A 20,094-nucleotide genomic window follows, 5' to 3' on the forward strand; every position below is an offset into this window, starting at 1 on the left:
AGTAATCTAGAGAGAATTGAATTTAAAGTGTCTATAAAGTTCTGTGAAGATAACAAAAAAAATGGCTGTGTAGTCAATGTGGTGTGCATCCCTGCAAGTCTGTGATACTTGATTCAGTGTGAAGTATGTTTACATAAAAATTCTATGGAATAATCAATTAATATATAGAATAATAAAAGATATTTAGAAAATTATTGGTGAATTATTTTATGATTAATAAGAACTTCCTATTTATGTTTAAGAAAACTCAGAAATGTTTAGAAGGATAAATGAATAACCAAGCCCTTTATAGAAAAAATATACACTTTATTTTCAACTAGAAAGGTGCAAACATGTAACTTTTGGTCACACTCTCAAAAAATAAACTGTCAGGAAAACAGTCATATCAAAGTAGAAACAAACGCTTCCAGGTGAAAAAACCGATCAGCTATATAGAGTCACTCAGTTTTTAATAAAGGCCATTTGTTCATTAAAAGTGAGGCTACCACATTTCCTACCTAGAAATCAGCCCAGCAAGGACACTGATACCTCACCTTTGCAAACAATCTGTTTTGATGGACTGTCATTCTATCTGAGCAGAATTTCCATATAAGTATCCATTTCACGCTTTGGATGATCAGACAAGCTTTACATTCTACCTATGGTGTTCAGAAATTGAGGCTAACATTGAAATATCAAAGCATTAAAAACAAAAATAAAACGGCACAAACAACTTTAAATTAACTTAGATAACTGTACATATATATATATATACACACACACACACAATATTTACAATATAAATTTTTAAAAATCTGGCTTGTTACAGGCAAATTTACTTGCCACAAGCTGTCCAGTCTAATCGACAGGATTCCGATTCCTGAACAGTGTCTTTCGAATCAGAATGTCAGAGCTGAGTCTGCTGTTCTGACTTAAGGAACAACTTGGCTCAGTCTCTTGATGGCTGGAGAATGCACATCCTAGCTGTCACTGGGGCTACAGGCAGGTCAGTGAGCACGCTAAAATTTTCCTTCTCAATTACACTTCAAATAGCAGGCATATTACTCGTATAAGATGCTATCTGATGATACTAACCTTTCTGCTGGTACCCTCCCACTGCTCCTAAAGCCACACCTTAATATACATTCTGGTGCTGTGTACTAATGCAGTTCCACTGTCAAGTCTTAACATTCTTCAAACCAGTGTCTGGGGTTGATAGACTATTTGTTTGACATGGCACAATGTTTTGAATTGGGTAGGAATCTTTTCCCCCAGTTAGAAAAACAGATTTAAATAATTTGTGCTACTGAAATCATTTTTACGTAAAAATGAGATGTGAATCAGTTCAAGTTCCAGTCTAATGAGTTAATGTCTCTCACTCTCTGGCTTCATGCCATGTCTCCGTACATCTTCCTGTAGTACAGCGACTCAAAGATGTCATTGTCTCCGGGACAGTTGTAATGGCAGGCACAGGTCTTGATGAACATCATGTTCTTCTTCATGACCTCGCCGTCAGGGCACTTGAACTCCACCGGCAGGGTGGTCGTTCTGTGGGGGGTGCAGCATCGGCCATCGGTACATACTCCACAGAATTTAGCTCGGTATGTCTTCATGCTGGTGCAGCCAGAAAGCTCAAACTTGATAGGCTTGGAGATTTTTGGGGTACGGATGCACTTTTTGCCCTTCTAAGGAAGACAAGGGAAAAGAGAGAGGAAAAAAAAAATCAGCGACTCTACAAGGGGAGTGGCTTTCTTCAACCCTCTGTGTTTTAGTCTTCTGTTGTCTGACTTCTGTTTATATTTTGAGGGGAGGAAGTTTGAGTCTCATTTGCTATGTCCAAAAATAGCCAGGGCCTCTCTTGGAATGTCTTGAATTAACTAACCCTGTGGAAGATTTCGTAGTGGAAAACTGGTGGTTGCTATTACACAAGCTCTCATTCCAGCAAAACAGCTCAATGGTTAGATAGTTTTGGAGATAACGGGCTTATACTAACAAGCGTGGCAAGAGCTCTAAGTTGGGTCCTATCCACTGTTTTTCCTGTGAAAAATAGTTAATAGGAGCAGAACATGTACCTTAATGTTTTCTTCCAGGTCAGCTTCGCAAGGCCTGACCATGCACAGGCGGCTCTGCTTCTCTAGCCTGCAGGAGGCGTTGTCATTGGTAACCCGGGTGGAGATGCCCATCCCACAGGTCTTGGAACAGGCGCTCCACTCTGTGGTCTGGACCAAGCAGTTGGCTCTAATCATAGTTGGGTCTGGGCCAAACGTGTCTTCCAGTCGGTAAGCTGCGAGAGCAGAGCACACAAACACCATGTAAAACGCCTGGATAAGATATTTCCCCCGTTCGCTTGGCACAGTTAGGACTCCCTCCCTGGGAGAGAATCACGACCCTGACTTAGAGGAAGACTCGACTCACCTGCGAGGGCAGGCCCAACCACGGTTTGGTCCTTGGGCTCGTCACACACCCACTCCTCGCAGCATTTCCCGGGCAGCTTGACCCTCCTCGGGAAGGGGCAGTCAGGGCTGGGCAGACGAACGTCCATGCTGCACAGGGGCATGCAGCCCACCGCCCCGTCCAGGCACGTGCACTGGTACTTGCAGCTGCTCTGGAAGGACTCTCCGCTGCGGTACACCGTACCACCGAAGATGCAGGGAGCACCATCTTTGGCTGGAGAAGAGGAAGGGAAGAGAGGGGTGGGGGATGCAGAGGTCAGGCATTGGGGCGCTCTCACATCCAGAGCGTCAGGGATGCGAGTCGGAATCTGGGCTGCAGGGGGCGGGCTGGCAGCAGCTGGAGAAAGAAACTCAGTCCGAGTGGTTTCTTTTTCCAGCGGGCGGGTGGGCGTGAGGGAGGAGGCGGCCGGACACCTAGCGGCGGGGGCTGCGGGTCTTACCGGTGCACACGCCGATCTTGCGGTTGGCGGGGGAGCCGAAGTCACAGAAGAGGCCCTTGTGCGGGTCGCAGGGGTCGCGCTCGGTGCACAGCTCGCCCAGCTGCTTGGCGCAGACGCGGCAGCAGCCGCAGCCGTCCAGCACGAGGCTCACGCCCGCCGGGCAGCGCGGCGCCGGCTCGGCCGGGCACCGGCACGGCCCGCTGCAGTTCTGGCCGACGGCCGGCTGCGGGGAGGACGGGGCGGTCAGCGGCGCTCGGTCGGCGCGCACGCCCTCCCCGGCCGGCCCCGAGTCCCTCCCTGGCAGCCGCCGGCCGCAGCCGCAGCGGGGGCTCCCGGCGCTTACCCGGCTGCAGAGGGCGAGGAGGAGCACGAAGGCGACGCGGACGGGGCCCACGTTGGCGGCGGTCATGGTTGGCACTGCGGACGGAGCGGAGGGCGCGGTGGCGGCGAGCGGGAAGCGGCGGGGCCTGGAGCGCTGGCGGTGGTCGGAGGTGGGGACCGGGACGCGCCGGGCTGTCGTCTCGGGGCTGTCGGCCGGGGCGGCTGCCGTCGAGCTGGAGGGTGGAGTCGCACTGGCTGCCTCCTCTCAGCGGGGAAGAGTTGTTGTGTGAGGCTGGGGCGGGCGGCCCGAGGCTTTTATACGCTCCGGGCGGCCGCGGCTCGCCAATGAGCTGAATGGAGTCCTACACAAACAGGGACATTCCTCGCATTCCTCCCCACCTTCCTGCCTCATCAACTCACACCGGATTGATCCTGACCCCTTGACACTCAGCATTCCTCCGTCTGAAAAAGCTGGCACACTCCAGCTCACAGAAAAAAAAAAAAAAAAAGGAAAAAAAAAAGCGCAGTATTTCCAGCACCAAATAGAATTTTTTTTCCCTATCCTCTTTGCACCACTACTGATTCATATCATTTAAAAACACACTGGCAATTATTTCTTATTTCTTTTTCGAATAAGTTTGCCCTGTTCTATCCACTGACATACATCCTTTTTAGGAAGTAGGTAGCTGAAGAGGCAAACAGCAGGAATTCCTAAAAAATTCGAAAAGGTTTCTCCCCGCAACCCTTAGCAATGATTTCCCTTTTAGAGGCTATAGGCTCTTGAAACTCTCCAAAGAGCAGAAAAGGAGTGAGTTGCTTTTAACCATTTGAAATCCTCAAGATGCCTACCTGTAAAACCCTGAATTCTATATTTGAGATTTGATCTTTTGTCACTCGAGGTAACGGTTTTGGGACAAGAAAGAGAACAAAGCCAGGGGTCTGACTCAGGATGCAGTCTCCTGGGGCAGATTTCCAGAACTCTTGCTTAGTTTTCTCTTAATATATGTGGGAGTTTTATATAGGGAAGGACAAGGGACGAGTGGCCATCAATGTTTCCAGAAAAATGGATCCATTGTTCTATCAGAGCAAATGATTCTGTGTTGGGTAGGTAGGGGCTCTGGGTGTCAAGGTGGGAACACTGGGATGCAAAGGGGGTTCACCTAGGAGCATTTAAACACAGCTTCACTAGGGTCTTTGAGAAATGGGTGCATTTTCTTATATTAAAACCTATAATCTTCAAATGTGGATTGGATTTGGTTTGTCTTGTTAAAATAAGAAGTCTGATTCCATAACAAGAGCAGTGTACCCCATTGTATCTGGATATGAACTAAGATTGGCAGTGAAGAATATATTTTTAGTGACTCCCCACACATCTATTAATAGTGATTGTGACTTCTCAATACCCAAGGAGCATGCAGCCTGAGGGAGTGAGGTCAAGACAAGGAAAGAATAGGTTTTATTCTCCCTGGGTGTGTGTAGATGTTAAATATAGCCAATAAACCTAAGCATATCTCCATTTCTTAATATAGTGCTACTTAGCTTCACTAAAGAGCCAATTAATTCACTGTGCTTTCATTTGGAATCTATGTTGTTTAGTGGCTTTTTTGTTAATAACTCCAGTTCCCATTTTATATAAAGAGAGTGATTCTAGGGCCATACCATTTTCGTATTCTGTAATGCTGCATCATTTGACATTGGTGTTACCAATGAGTAGATTCCTTTAAGTTGTTGATGCTTCAGAGCGTGGGTTCAAGATAAGCATATCTGTTTCTGGTGCAAAGATCGGCTTTAGAAACAATGTATTATAGATTTATCATTTGAAAACAGCCTCTTTAAACTGATCAACTTTTTAAAGTTTCAGTACATTCTATTGAAAAATAGCCAAGAAGAAATATAACCACTCCAACTTCAGCATAGAGCATATCATCTGTGCACGATTACCTCGTTAAGCCAGCCACATGTTACAGAGTGTAGTTGCATGTCAATAGTGTGAATGGCCAGCAAAGGGGTGGGGGCACCCTCTGAAGCTCAGGAAGAATTTTCATCATTGTTATTTAATGTCCTTTCCAAGCATTCCTCAAAAAGAAGAGGCCTAAGAGTTCCTATTTAAAGAAGGAACATTCCAAGTTAACTTAATAGCCACATGTGTATTAAAGGCAACTTGGCCCTCAACTTTTTCTTCCCTTGTGGATGATTTTAAAAGTCCAAAATATGTGGGAAGCCACCGTGAAACCTTTCAAGACCTAAACCCCCAATTACATCTACCACTAATGGTTGGAAAGGTGTGGTGGCTGGGGCAGGGTAGGGATGTGCAGTGCGAGTCTCACCTAAGGTGGGATGTGGGCTTGGTGGTGAGCTCTCCTAGCTTGCAGAGTGAGGTAGGTGGGAGAAGGGTTGGGGAATTTCTGAATCCTCAGGAGAGTCTGAAAGCTACCACCAACATCTTCATGCATGCAGCAGGGAGACTCATTCATGGAGGGGATAAATTGTTGTACTGGGTTATAGTTGGATGACCTAGGTTGTATTCTTGGAACTGCCTTTCACAGATCTCAGGGAAGTCACACGTAGGAGCCATATTCCCATTTCTGTTTAAAAAATGAAAGTAACCCTAATTTTTTTAATTTAATAGGGTTCAGTGAGGGCTGAGTAGATGAAAATTCTCAGGGAATTGGTGCTTTATTTTTTCAGTCTTTCTTGTTTTTTTTTTTTCATTCTCTGTGTATAATAAGTATATTACCATTCTGCTCTGTTGTTAAAAATGTCAAGAGAAAGAATTTGATTTTACTATAAAATTCTCATAGTCCCTCGAAGTCTCAAAAAAAATCTATAGTCAGTTCCAAATAGATGATTTTAATGTTGCTTAAGAGAAAATAAGCACATTGAAATATATAGAACATATGAAATCTCAGGATAGAAAAAGGTTCTATGCATTATCAGGTTAGGTTGAGGCTTTATAATCAAAACTCTTTTTGAAGGAGTTAAAATAAAAGACTGTTATTAAGAGAGTGACACAGAGACAGACAGACACACACACGCACACACACCCAGAGAGAGAGAGAATGAGAGAAGACACCCAAGACATTCATAGACTCGGAAGTATGTTTTTATTGTGATATGGACCATCAAATGCCAGGAAACTCAAAGGGAAAGGCTGATACTCCATCCTTAGTTCATGCCATGGGATCTGAATTCTTGCACTATTATAAATGACTCAGCAAATGTTTGTGTGTGCCTGGGCGGTAAAGTGGGAAATAGTGGCTTCTTATAACTTCATCCAACTTTGACTTACCCCAGCCCTTTTGATTGACGGCAGGTCGGAGTTGGGAGAAAAAGGTCTTTGAATTTGTGTGCAAAATGGTTAAGATGCACTAATTTTGACTTGTAAGCAAGTATTTATCTAGCAAATGCTTTTTAGAGAGCATTTTTTCCTCGTGGTAAAATGAGGAATTAACTAAGCTGGCCACTGAGTCCTGTTTACCAAGCTATATAAGGTATGTGTCAGTGTCTACTAGGGCATCATTTGTACTGGTCGTTTGGTTAAGTCTTGTAAGATGTTCAGCTGTGGATGTATTACATTCCTTCCCTTAAGTTTTTTGTTGTTTTTTCCTCCCTAAAAAAAAAAAGGTTTCTTGATCAGGTATCAGACACAGAGAAAACCTGGCAGGACTACAGAAAAGTGGCCAGAGTTGGAGTGTTTGTGTACTTAAAGAAGGAATCTTGCACATTTTCAACTTTTAGTTGTAGACGTTTTCTTATAAGAGCAAGTAGGAGTCAGTGCCAGCCCTCAAAGCGGAAATCAAAGCTCCCAGGGAAACATACCGGAGGAATGTGACTCAGAGCCAAGACCCATACGCAATGCATACACGGAGCTGTCAGACTTATAGGAAGTTTGGCTGTATATGGACATCTCTGGACAGTGAGCGATTTGTCCTTATGGTGGGTCAGGGGAAGGTTTCTGATGTTTCTAGCGTGCCTCAAATTCAATCATGTAAATTAATTCTACCAAAAAAAAAAAAATGGTATCCCGGAAGCTTTTTGTAAAATAGTAATAAATATTATTCTGAAATCTTCAGGGGCCCTGGTTTGGCTTACATGACCTCCTGTTTGCTTAAGATGAAGGTTAAGGAGAGGGCGTACTCGCTGGGAGTTCATGGGGGGGGAAGACAAATGTGGATGTTTACTATCTAAATTACATTCATTACCTTCATGCCTTTTCCTCCTTATAATTAGTTCTCTGACTTTCTTGGTATATTTTCTAATGCAAAGGTATTTGGGTATTTGTCAGAAGGCAGTCAAGGCCGTTGCATGTGGTTTGTGTTTTATGTTTGCCTGTGCCTCGCTTGTCCATAGAGTTGGAGGCCAGAGGGGTGAGAAGGGAAAAGAAGTTTTGTTTTGTAAGATGATATCCCTTCAACTTACTGTTTGTTTCACTTATTTTGTTAATTAGACCCTTTTTTTTTTTTAAAGTAGTTTACTTAGAATCTTGTGTTGCCTGTAGTCAGCTTTCGTTAATCTAAGATAGTGCCAGATGAGGATGCTGCTAGCTAGGAATGAGCCTGGTGGTCTCTTACACTCTCCTCGACAGGTTAGAATCTCAAATTCATCACCGTTTCGCAACCAGGAGTATTTACAGCCCCTTGCTTCATCAGGGCTGAATGTGAAGCATCCCCTTGGTGATACTTAAGGTGATATTTAAGTGAGTGGGAATGAAAAACAGAGGAAATAAGCATTCCTTAAGATGTGTGATTTGGGGACACCTAATCAATAGGTTTAGGAGGAAGAGAGAATTGGGACTAGCTGTCTTATCTCAAATAATAGAAGTAAGTGAAAAGATAAATATTTTGAAAGGACTAGTGTGAAATATGTATGAATGTATTCCTAGGGATTCTGCTGCGGGGTGGGAAAGGGGTGCAGATTAAGCCAGACCCCATCATTCATCCCTGGAAATGTGCTCCCACCTCTAGCCAAGAGGCCTGAGGTCCCTTCTCACACCTTCAAATTCCCTGGAATACCATTAGGTAGAGCCTACAGGACTGGCTAGGAGGTGAAGGTGTGAGCTCCATACCTGCCATTTGCTTGCCAGTGACCTCAGGGAAGACACCTGCTCTCTCTGGGCCTGAAATTTCCCACCTGTTCACAGTTAATGTGCAGCTCGAGGAAACAATATTTATGAAAGCACTTTCATAAAGGTATTAGAGTTTTAAAATTGCCCTTCCCTTCCATTCTTCAATGGCTCCTCCTTGCTCTTAAAACTAAGCCCAACTCAGATTGATGGTAAAAGCCTGTCACAGTTTGATTTTATAACAGTGTCCAACTCTGCATGGGTTTTAGAGTGTTAAAACTAGGTGAGAGCTCAGAGAAAATAAACTCCTACCTCTTATTTATTTATTTATTTTATTAGATTAGATGTTCAGGATTGATAGAGACATTTAACAAATGAAAACTTTTTTTCTTTTTGAAATAGGGTCTGGCTCTGTCTCCCAGAGTGGAATGTAGTGCCATGATCTTGGCTCACTGCAACCTCTGCCTCCTGGGCTCAAGTGATCTTCCTGCCTCAGCCTCCCGAGTAGCTGGGATAGCTGGGACTATAGGTGTGCACCACCATGTCCAGCTAATTAAAAAAATTTTTTTTTTGTAGAGATGGGGTTTTGCCATGTTGTCCAGGCTGGTCTCGAACTCCTGAGCTCAAGAGATCAGCCCATCTCAGCCTCCCAAAGTGCTGGGATTATAGGCGTGAGCCCTTGCGCCGGGGCCACAAATAAAACTTTTAAATTTGTCTTGTGCTTCTTATATACCTTATATTGTCACTTCGATGATAATGTGGGCATGCATTTTAATCATAGTTTACAGGATACCTAAAACAAAATTCTATGCTCAGCTTATTTTTGTCACCTGATAGTATCTACTCCCTTCATCTCCATTATATGTTCATAGTTTTCATTCATTTTTAGAGGATGGGGAGAGTTAGGGAGTTCCTAACAGTCTTCCTTTCTTAAGTGAAAAATGTGTAACTTATCACTAATAAGAACATGTTATGCAAATGATAAAGAAACAACTAAAAAATGATTGCTTGTGTCCATCACATTTTCTTTAGATTTGTATTTCTTGGAAACCAAGGTGATATTTTACTTAATGTGATGCTACAGACTTTAACACTTTACATGTATTTGGGTTGACAGTTTTCTTTCATTTCATTTTGTAATGTGGACTGTGCTACCATGATGGTGACAAGTAAGTTTTCAAATTAAAAGCAAACTTGGTAGCCAGTATGTTCTAGAATGCTAAAAATCAAGTTGTTCAAATCATCCAAAGAGTTTCTAAACTATTTTCCTGTGTGTAAATCTTTAAATAACCATGCCTATGGGAATCATATATTAAAATCTGAGCACCTGGATAAGGCTTTTTGAGAAGGTATCTTATCTTCTAAGTCAGAACTTTCATCACGTATGAAGAAAAACCACATTCTATTTAAAATCCTGACATCATCAGATTTGAAGTAAAAGTCAACTAATGCATTGTTTAATTTGACGTTAGAATGCACGATGCCAATTTTATCTGAACAATTTAGCAGGAACGCTTCTTAGAACTCTGTCTGGGTGCCTAAAATAGATACTCAAAATTTTGACTGCATTCTCTTTGTTTATGTAGAAATTTTTAATTTACAAAGCCCTTTCACGGTTACCGTCTTACTTCATTATCATAACAATCCCATCAGGTATTATTCTACCCATATTGCAGGTGAGGAAATTGAGGTCCAGTAATGCTAACATACACAAGCCTGGTTAGAGGTGGAGAAGGGACAAGTGAATTTGAATTCAGTTCTTCTAAAGAGAACACCCCTTGCCTTTTCTTCCAAACTTCATGGCTTCTTTTCTTTACATTCTATATATGGTGATCTCTGAACACTGTGTGTCCCTAAGATAGTTATCTCAGATCTTAAACTCTTAAAGGACACACCCTAGAAGGCATATAAACACCTGTGGACTAACTGGAGGTCAGTATTGTATTGTGCTGTGGTCTGAGATAAACATGAAGTAAAGAAAATGTTTACTGACCTGTATTAGTAGAGAAACTTGGGCTTAGATTTGCTTTTTTTTTTTTTTTTTTTTTAACAATTAAGATTTTCGTGATGCTGCTATGTAGACAGATATGTTCTTCTTATCCACTAACTAACTGATGCAGCTAAAAAGTGAAAAAATGAATAAGATGATGGGTATGCTTTGGGAGACTTAATATCAGGGTGTGCTCTGCTTTGATGTCAGCCTCAGCCCACACTGAAAGTGTTCAGTCTAACCCTATGCAGTCTTGTTTCGGCTGAGACTGGGACCAACCACAGACATCATGAAGGTCTTCTTGAATAATTGTATCATTCACTGATAAGCTACCCTTAGGGATAAAGATCATGACAGAGTCTGGGACAAACCGTCAGCACTGAAGCAATGTCTACTATCAACATGGGTTTTTCACGAGTATCCCCTAATAAACATGTCCTGCCATGTTATTGATATTTATTTTATGAACTTGCCTTAACTGAAAATGCACTTTCCTCAAACTGAATATGCTTTGCCTTTCAGGTTTACAGCTTTCTCCCTCTCTCCTTTAACGATGGAAGGATTTGATTTGAATCATATCTAGTTTCATGTTGTTAATGGAATGCAATTTGTCATAACTACACATGGCAGAGAGAGAGGGTTGTCTAGGAATGGTGGGGTTATAACCAGAGAATTTTCTTATTGACCTGCACATGTGTGTGAAAGTTAACAACTACAGGATTACATTTCATATAACCATTGACTTGCTAATGTCTGGAAATAATATCACTATTAAGCTATTTGTCACATACAGATGATAAAAACTTATTTTGTCCAATTGAATCTTTTGTGGCATTTTCATCATTTCTAACGTCTCTATGTTGGTTCTTGATCGTGGTTTTCCCTGCTGTTTCCGTATTTGACTGATTCCTGAGGCTCCTACTATTTGCTTTCAGCTCAGAAGGTACGCAAGCAAACTTCGAGTCCAGCTTCAGCTGGACTTTGAACCCATGTTGCTTTGCAGTAGGGCTGAGCACTGCCACAGTCAAATGTATCCTCCCTGATTGGCTTTGATCGCTTTCGAGGCAGGCCCATCCCTCATGGGTCAAGCTGGTTTTTCCCGGCCAGCTTCTGAAGCCTCCCCCAGAAGGGGGACCCACAGTGTGGTGTTACCACTTTTCTCTCATGTGTTCTCGTTTTACACACTGAAGCCTGGCCTTCATCTAAAGTGAACTCAAGAAGTCCAAACTCCTGTATTTCTCATGCATCATATCCAACTTTCCAAGAAGGGAAAATGACCTTATGTTGAGCAGAAACGGCCATCTGGAAGCCATTTTGTGTACCGTAAGTGCCAAGGACGAGGAGAATTCTTAGACTCTGTATGTGAGGGCAGGAGACCACAAGGCAGAAGCAGCTCACCAAATGTGTTTATGTCATAGCTACATCACCTGGCATCCTTTACTGAAGTGTTGCAGGGGGTCATTTTACTTAGACTTCCTTATTTTTCCTGGCATTGCTGGTGGTAGGGAAATACTCCTGTTGTACTGTTTCTGGCAGTCCAATATTCCACCAAGCTAGGCCTAGAAAAGCAAAGGTGCAGTGAGGTGGGGAAGACACAAGTACATCATTAAAAAAAAAAAAAAAACTTTGGTGTTTATGCTTTGTTTTCAAGATCGTAAGAATAAAACGTGCCAAAATAAACTTGGCTCATATTTAATTGATTAAACAAGATTTTTAACAATTGTAGCTTGACATTCTAGTGTGAAATTTTGTCACTTAAAATAAGCTAATTTTATAGTTTAAAGCATTTCATAAAATTAGTCACCATTTTGGATTGAGACCTAATTTTTTTTAATTTTTTTTTATTTTTTTTATTATACTTTAGGTTTTAGGGTACATGTGCACAATTATCTTAATTTAGAATGTTTTAGAAATAGATATATCATCAAATTGATCTAAATATAAAATTTGCTGTACTTTGTATTTCTCTTTTTCACCATTTCAGGAGAGATTTTTTCCTCTATTTCTCTATTTAATAATATGATTAAATGTTAATATGGCTTAATGCATGACATTAAGCAAACTACTTAATCTCTCTAAGTCTCTGCTTCTGTTAACCTGGAGATAATAATGGCACCCACTTCATAAGATTTCATAGAATTGTTGGGACATTTTGCAAAGATTAAATACCAAAAAATCCTAAAACATCTAGAACAATGCTTGTCAGAGACTAAACACTCAATAAATGTTCATTAAAGTAAAATAAAACCTTTTTAGTTCATCTCTGAATGTTTTTAGATACTAAATTTCTGCCTTAGCACATTTACTACGTATTAGCACTTAGCTCAGTAGTTTTCACGGTCATGTATTATGCAGATTACACTTAAAAAAAATGTTGTGACAGTTTGTACTGACAGCCTTTTTCTAGCAAGAAACATACCATTATTTTGAACTTGTGAATGATTTATGAATTGTGATTCTGTCTTCAGGATCCTGTTTTTTTCTGTTTTATTTGTTTTTGTTTTTGTCACCAGATTGCCACAGGGGGGAGTATAAGTTCTTGAAAGCAGCAAAAAATACAGTTTAAGTAATTTGGTACCAGTTATCATTATTGTTAAAAACGTCCATATCTAAAGCATCTAAATAGGTTAGATTAATACCTATGTGAAAGTAGAAATATTTATAGTAAAAAATTGGGCACTGTTTAATATAGGATTTGTTAATTTTGTGATAGTTGCAAAAGCTGTATCTGGAAAACGTCCCCATGGGTGAATGTGTGGGCGTGCACATGCATGTGGGCAATATTGATGCTGCAGGAGAAGGGAGAAAATGTAAGTTTCTAGTTTTTGCCATTAAAGTCATGAAGTGAAAGAGAGAGGGAGAGAGAGAAAGAAAGTGAGAAAGTGCTAGTCTGTGTAAAATGAGCATGAAAGGGCTTGGATACAGTGATGTCATACGGCCTCACAATATGGATAATACTGAACCCTTTCTGTACATATGGGGGCATTTAAGCTTATTAAGTTCAATAACTAGAGGAGACAATTCCAAAATAGAGAGAACTGTGCAACTGGAAAATTAAATGTCCCTTTGAATAATACAGTTGCATTTAATAGCTACAAAAGCTGCGACCTAATTTTATAACACTGACAGTCAAAAATATGGTTATTTTCTGTGCCCCTTTGAAGAAAAATAAATACAACAAAAGTTCCTGGAGAAACCAAATGAACACTCTTAAAAGCTGGGGAATTTGATCATGGTACCAACCTGACCCTTCCCTTTGGGAGTGGATCATCTTTGCAGATAATTGATCAGCTTTCCTATAATATATACTGTATATATATATGTGTGTGTGTATATATAATGTGTGTGTATAGTATCTCATATATATATAAAATATATATACATATATATTCCAGTTTTCACACTCAAAGTCCTGCCACCATCGTAAGTTACCCCAATATCCACCAAAACCACTATCCAAACTCACTTCTAAGTTCCTTTTGCTTGTCTCTTCTAAGCTAGTCAGGATTTGCCATATACCCTGCCATTTCATAGAACTTCTGCAATCCCCTTGGGTCCTTGATATGGTTTGGCTCGGTGTCCCTACCAAATCTCATGTAAGATTGTAATCCCCAATGTTGGAGGTTAGGCTGGTGGGAGGTGATTGGATCCCAGGGGTGGTTTCTGATGGTTTAGCACCATCCTCCGGTGCTGTCTCGTGACAGAGTTCTCATGAAATCTGGTTGTTTAAAAGTGTCCCCCTTTATTTTTTTCCTCCTGCTCCAGCCATGTAGGACGTGCCTCTTTCCTCTTTGCCTTCTGCTGTGATTGCAAGTTTCCCTAGGCCTCCCCAGTCATGCTTCCTGTACAGCCTGCAGAACCACGAGCCAATTAAACCTCTCTTCTTTATAGATTACCCAGTCTCACGTAGTTCTTTATAGCAATGTGAGTACAGACTAATACAGTCCTAATTTCTGTCCTCTCCTGCTGTCTCTTGCTCATTTATTATTATCATTATTATTATATTATTTTTGAGACGGAGTCTCGCTCTGTTGCCCAGGCTGCAGTGCAGTTGGGCGATCTCGGCTCACTGCAAGCTCAGCCTCCTGGGTTCACGCCATTCTTCTGCCTCAGCCTCCCGAGTAGCTGGGACTACAGGCGCCTGCCACCATGCCTGGCTAATTTTTTTGTATTTTTAGTAGAGACGGGGTTTCACCGTGTTAGCCAGGATGGTCTCAATCTCCTGACCTCGTGATCTGCCCGCCTCGGTCTCCCAAAGTGCTGGGATTACAGGCGTGAGCCACCGCGCCCGGCCTCTCTTGCTCATTTATTCTTCACATCAATGTTTTGACATGATTGTGACTTTGGTCTCTTGCCCCTTCCTTTTTTCCTGGACACACGGTTTTGCTTCCTTTCTCTCCATGGCATACTGTTTTATGTCAACAGCCCCTTGTTACACTTCTGGCCTTTGTCCTCATGACCTTTCTTCAAGCCAGTGCCTGCCTTAGTTGTTCCTATAGTGTCTGCCATACATTCGTGGTCTCTAGTCTTAGATGTGTCCTCAGGTCTACTATGTTGTGCTTTTAGTTGCTCTGGTCAGTTCTTTGCCATCCTTTCCTTTATGTCCCTTCCAAGCCTAACTGCTTCCCTCCAGGGTCCTACCCTGTCACTCCTCCTCTGCCTCCCTGCTGATCAGCCTTCCTTTCTACATGATACTCAGGCATGAAAAACTCCAGCCTTTGTCTCCAGGATTGATGGGCTCTCAGCTTCCTATTCGCTTCTTTAGTTTGGGCTGCAGCGTTCAGTTCTACAGCAACTAGCCATATAGGGCTATTTACATTTAAATTAATCAATATTAAAATTCAGTTTTTCAGTTGTACTAGTTGCATTTCAAGTACTCAGTAGCCATGTACAGCTAACGATTATTGTTTGGATGACATGGAGAATCTTTCTATCTTTGCAGAAAGTTTCACAGGATAGTGCTGGTTCAGACAGACCTCCACTTGGGCTTTAGATCCAAAAGCACAAGTCTCCTATGGAACCATGTGCTCCTTGGAATCCATGGAACCATGTCAGCCATGGAACCATGTGCTCCTTGGAACCTATGGGACCATGTCACCTATGGAACCATGTGCTCCTTGGAACCTGTGGCACTACATCTCTTATGGAACTATGTGCTCTCTTTTCTTTTCATTTTCTCTTGTCTTTCAATTTGTTTTTCTTTAGCAGCTTCTTCTTCCCAACCTATAAACATGGCTACATTTTTCTCACATAAAAAAGAAAAACCCCAAAACAAATGAAATAAGACAACCCTCCCATTGTCTTAACATCCTCTTTTCATTGCTTGTTTTCGCACTGAAGCTCCTAAAACACACACATACTCACATAGCGACACACAAATCCCCTGTGTTTATTGTCTCCAAATACACACCTTCATGTTACCATTCAACCCATTGTAATAAAGCTCCTGACCATGGCACTGCAAATTATCACCAAATAACCTCTTTGTTGCCAAATCCAGTGGCTTCTTTTCAGCTCTCATACAATTTGATCTCTCTGTAGGTATTTAGTTGAATCCCATTCTCTCCAGCTCTTTGACCATTTCCTTTGCTCTCCTTTGCAGACTCATTTCCCTCTGCCTACACCTATGATGTGAGTGACCTGTAGTCTTTTGTCCCTGGTCCTCTTCTTACGTGTTCTTCTCCTGTCACATTGTTGATGGTTGCCTGCTGTCTGGATCCCAACCAGAAACTCGGTTCTGAGTTCATTTGTGCTATTGACAACACATTAATCTGAATGTCCTATTCAGATATTAAAACAAGCATAGTAAAAACTACATTTGTTACTCATCTCTACTTCAAAATCTTTTGCCTTTAGATATGCCCCCATCTTAGTGATTAGAACACTGTCTTCCCAGTCACTCCATACTGAGGCTTGTATGTTGTCTTGTATTCTTTTTTCACTTTCAGTCCCTATATTTGATGATTCATAAAGCTCTGTGGACTCTACCTCTCATGATAACTTCCTAACACATCATGCCCTCAACATCTTTTGCTCGGACCACTGAATTAGTCTTTCTGCTATTAACTGGTCTTTTGACTCACGTTATTGCCCTCCAATTCATTCTCTCCACTGCTGCCTGAGAAATCTATCAATCTGTAGTGCTTATTCACTTGCTTAAAACCAAACCTTTATGTGGCTCCCATTACCTCTAAGATAAGTGCCTTTGTCTGGCTGGCTTCTGTGTTCTCCATTCTTATCTATCAGTTCCACAGCTCTTGCCCTATTCTTTGGTTTTACCAGTGCATTTGAATAATTTACAAATTTTATCATGCTGTTTCATGGTTTTATAAGTTGCTCACGATTGCTCTCCAGCACTTGGAGCAGCGGCTAAGTATGTTCATATCACATAAACTATTTTTTTTTGAAACAGGGTCTCACTCTGTTGCCTAGGCTGGAGTGCAGTGGTTATGGCTCATGCAGCCTTGACCTCCTGGGCTCAAGCAATTCTTCCATCTCAGCCTCCCAAGTAGCTAGGACTGCAGGCATGCACAGTCACATCTGGCTAATTTTTAATTTCGTTTTGTAGAGACGGTGTCTCGCTATGTTGCCCAGGCTAGTCTCAAATTCCTGGCCTCAAGTGATCCTCCTGCCTCAGACTCACAAAGAGTTGGGATTACAGGCGTGAGCCATCATGCCCAACCCTAATAAACTTTTGACTCTAGTAAGAAGCTTTTTTTCTGTTTGGTCCAGTAAATGTATACTCACACATACACATTCACAGTGAAACAAAAATTTTGTAATTTTATCATTACTGGATGTGATGCCCTTGGTATTTTAAAATCTGTTCCATTTCATTTTAAAGAAAATTCTAGTCTTCATCTCCAAGTTTATTCTACTGTCTAATTGACATCTTGAAAATAAGATATATATGTCTTTATATATATAAATTATATATGTAAATTTATATATATTTATTATATATACGTGTACGTGTGTGTGTGTGTGTGTGTGTATCTTTGGAACACCAAACAATCAGCATAAACTATCTGAATAAGCAGTTGAGGGAGGTAGTGTGAAGATGTGAGATCTGGGGATGCTGTGGACATTCTGGGAGCACCTGTGGTTGCTGGGAGACGAATGTGTGCAGTTTAAGAATGAAAGTACTGCAGTGAAATACAGAGCATAAGCACAGAAGAAAACCTTATTTTTGGTACTAAATCAAGCCTTGTCTAAAGTTACTCCATCTCTCAATTTGTCAATTTCATGAGCCAATGTTCCCCTAACCCTATTTTAAAAAGTTCTCGATATTGTACCATAAAATGTCCTAGCTGATACAGACTTCACCAGTGTGAGACAGACTTAATTTTATTTTCATATTGATATTTTCTGATGTAACTATTTATATAATTTTCTAATTCTATTATAGTATTAGGGTAGAGCAATGCTTTTCAACCTTTTTTTTAACATAATGGAATATATGGAAAATGATAACATTTTAATGACATTTTGGGGCAAAGACTTTCTAAAACCTCTAAAATTCTGAAAGGGAAAGGGTATAGAAACTCTTTTGATTTAAAGATGTCAAAGATCATAGGAGAGCTTACTGGCAAATTGCTACCATTTTTTTTCTTAAGTTTTTAGGTAATTTAAGGTTTTTCTTGGAAGTTGACTTCTGAGTATTTGTGAATAACTCTCACATAGCATCTAGTACAAACAGATCTACCATTGAATGAATTTTTTATGTAAAGTTTGGGGACTAGCTTGAACTTTAAAATATTATGTAATTTGGCTAAAATTGCATAATTACTAAGGTCTTAGGAACTATGATAATTTATAAAATAGTTATTTGTATCAATTCATAGGTAAATATTTTGTATTTATTGATTATATAAATAAAATTTCTGAGGCTTATGTATTCATACCTGGTAAGTTTATGTTCTTCAGAATATCAGGAAATACCATGTTTATTTTATTCTAACCGTAATTTACTAAAGTAAATAATTCTCTAGAAAATTGGCTAGTAACACTAGTAGGTGTTTAGGAAAAGTTGCTGATTGACTGGCTGATAGAATTTTAAAAATCAGTGTGGCTGTCAAAGTTGCCTAACCTTAGGCATAAGAGGATCTTAGTGTGAAATGCTTCCAGACTAATAAATGTATTCAACTTTCCCAAATTAAAAATCAGTGAGTCATTTATTGTTGTTTACCTCTCAATGAAGTAAATAAGTCACAAATATTTTGAGCATTTGGTCTATTTCTAACATTGTGTTAAACACAGCAAGATGTAAAAAGATACCTGGTTCTTGCTTACGAAGAGGTTGTGATCTATTTGCAGAAGCAAGACATATATGGACTAAAAGTTCAACCAGTGGTCCTCGCAATTGTGTAACTTGAGAACCACAGGACACAGAAAACTCTGAAGAATTGGTGTAACACAATATGTCATGACCCTGAAATTAGAATTTCTGAGGCACTTTGAGGCACAGATGATGATAGAGCCACACGCCATGAGGCTTGAGAGCTCTTGCTCAAGTGTCAGTGAGTCAGCGGAGGTCATTAAGTGGAAATAGAAGGATTTAGCACTAAGTGTTCCACAAAGGAAGAAATAACCAACCTGAAAAAACCCAGCCTGACGTTTTTTATGGACACAGCTGGGCCAAAGGATGAAGAAGAGAGGAGCAGCATGGGCATTTCAGACCTTAGTAGTGGGGACCACAGTCCTGACTTTGGGGATGCTGTGGCACATGGAAGAGAGTAAATGGGCCGTTTTGACCTGGGTCAACAGGGGGATTGAAAGATTAAGGAAGGGACTGCGTTGTAAGAGCCAGAATGCGAATTTTTTCTTCTTTCTTTTATTCTAATGTTGAATACGTTGCTTTCATTTCAGGTCTTCTAGTTTTTTGAAATGCACATGCGCGCACACACACACACACACACACCTCTAACAAACATATTGCCCTATACTAATTCAGGGATTAGAGAATGTTAAGAAGACATTTACTGACTTACAGGATAAAATGAAGAGAGCCTCAAAACTAAGAATTAGTAATACTTTAATTTTTGTTAGGCTTCTGTTTCTCCTCTTTCTTTAATAAACAGTATGTATGTATTTTTTTATTTCCACTACCTGCAAAATGCCAGGCATATGGAAAAAATACAAAGCACAATAAATATGTACTGAATTCAGGGACCCTCTTTTATGATTCTCCATAATTCCTACAATGATACTTGGTATACAGTGGACATCCAATCACTATGAAGTAGTGGAAATATTTATATTGATGAGAAATAAACATAGCTAAAGCTGTTACTTGAGAGGCTAGCTCACAAATTTATCATTTGTTTATTCATTCATTCACTTAGTAATGGGTGCATTCACTGGACACTGCTAATGTGAAGACTAATGGTGATTTTTTTAAATTGATACAAATATTTATGGTGTACATGTGATATTTTGTTACATGTGTAGACTGTGTAAATATTTAACATATAAAATGATCAATACTCGAGGTGATGTCCAACACTTGGGGTGTCTGTCACCTAGAGTATTTATGATTTTATATTTTGGAAACATTTCAAGTCCTGTCTTGTACCTATTTTGAAATGTATATTACATTGTGGTTAACTATAATCACCCTGCTCTGCTATCATACACTAGAATATATTTCTTCTACCTAACTGTACGATTGTGCTCATTAACCAATGCCTTTATCTACTCCCAGCCACCCACTAATGGTGATTTTTAGAAAGAGTTTCGTGTCTTTATATCTTTGTAGAGTCTGGCCAACTTTTACGCATTCATCAACTCTCAGCACCCATGTCACTTTCTTTTTGTGGCTCTCCAGACTCAGCTAGGTGCTTATCCTTC

The 20,094-nt window shown here is 40.6% G+C and overlaps 1 protein-coding gene across 1 annotated transcript; it reads right to left on the bottom strand.

Annotated features, from left to right (window-relative positions):
* Positions 1-285: 285 nt before the first annotated feature.
* Positions 286-3,481, bottom strand: CCN2 (cellular communication network factor 2). The gene is made up of 5 exons (XM_032159143.2): positions 3,216-3,481; positions 2,873-3,095; positions 2,395-2,646; positions 2,052-2,263; positions 286-1,664 (listed from the first exon to the last, which is right to left on the bottom strand). The coding sequence occupies exons 1-5, from the start codon at positions 3,279-3,281 to the stop codon at positions 1,368-1,370; spliced, it is 1,050 nt and encodes a 349-aa protein (XP_032015034.1). The 5' UTR covers positions 3,282-3,481; the 3' UTR covers positions 286-1,367.
* Between the last annotated feature and the right edge of the window lie 16,613 nt (positions 3,482-20,094).

The sequence above is a fragment of the Hylobates moloch genome, unplaced genomic scaffold (assembly GCF_009828535.3).
Source record: "Hylobates moloch isolate HMO894 unplaced genomic scaffold, HMol_V3 SCAFFOLD_2, whole genome shotgun sequence".
NCBI classification, from domain to species: domain Eukaryota; kingdom Metazoa; phylum Chordata; class Mammalia; order Primates; family Hylobatidae; genus Hylobates; species Hylobates moloch.

Coding starts and splice junctions, on each gene's coding strand:
- CCN2 (XM_032159143.2), bottom strand. CDS start 3,281: ATGACCGCCGCCAACGTGGGCCCCGTCCGCGTCGCCTTCGTGCTCCTC. Junction 3,096..3,215: donor TCCTCGCCCTCTGCAGCCGG/GTAAGCGCCGGG, acceptor TCCTCCCCGCAG/CCGGCCGTCGGCCAGAACTG. Junction 1,665..2,051: donor ACCTGGAAGAAAACATTAAG/GTACATGTTCTG, acceptor TGTCTTCCTTAG/AAGGGCAAAAAGTGCATCCG.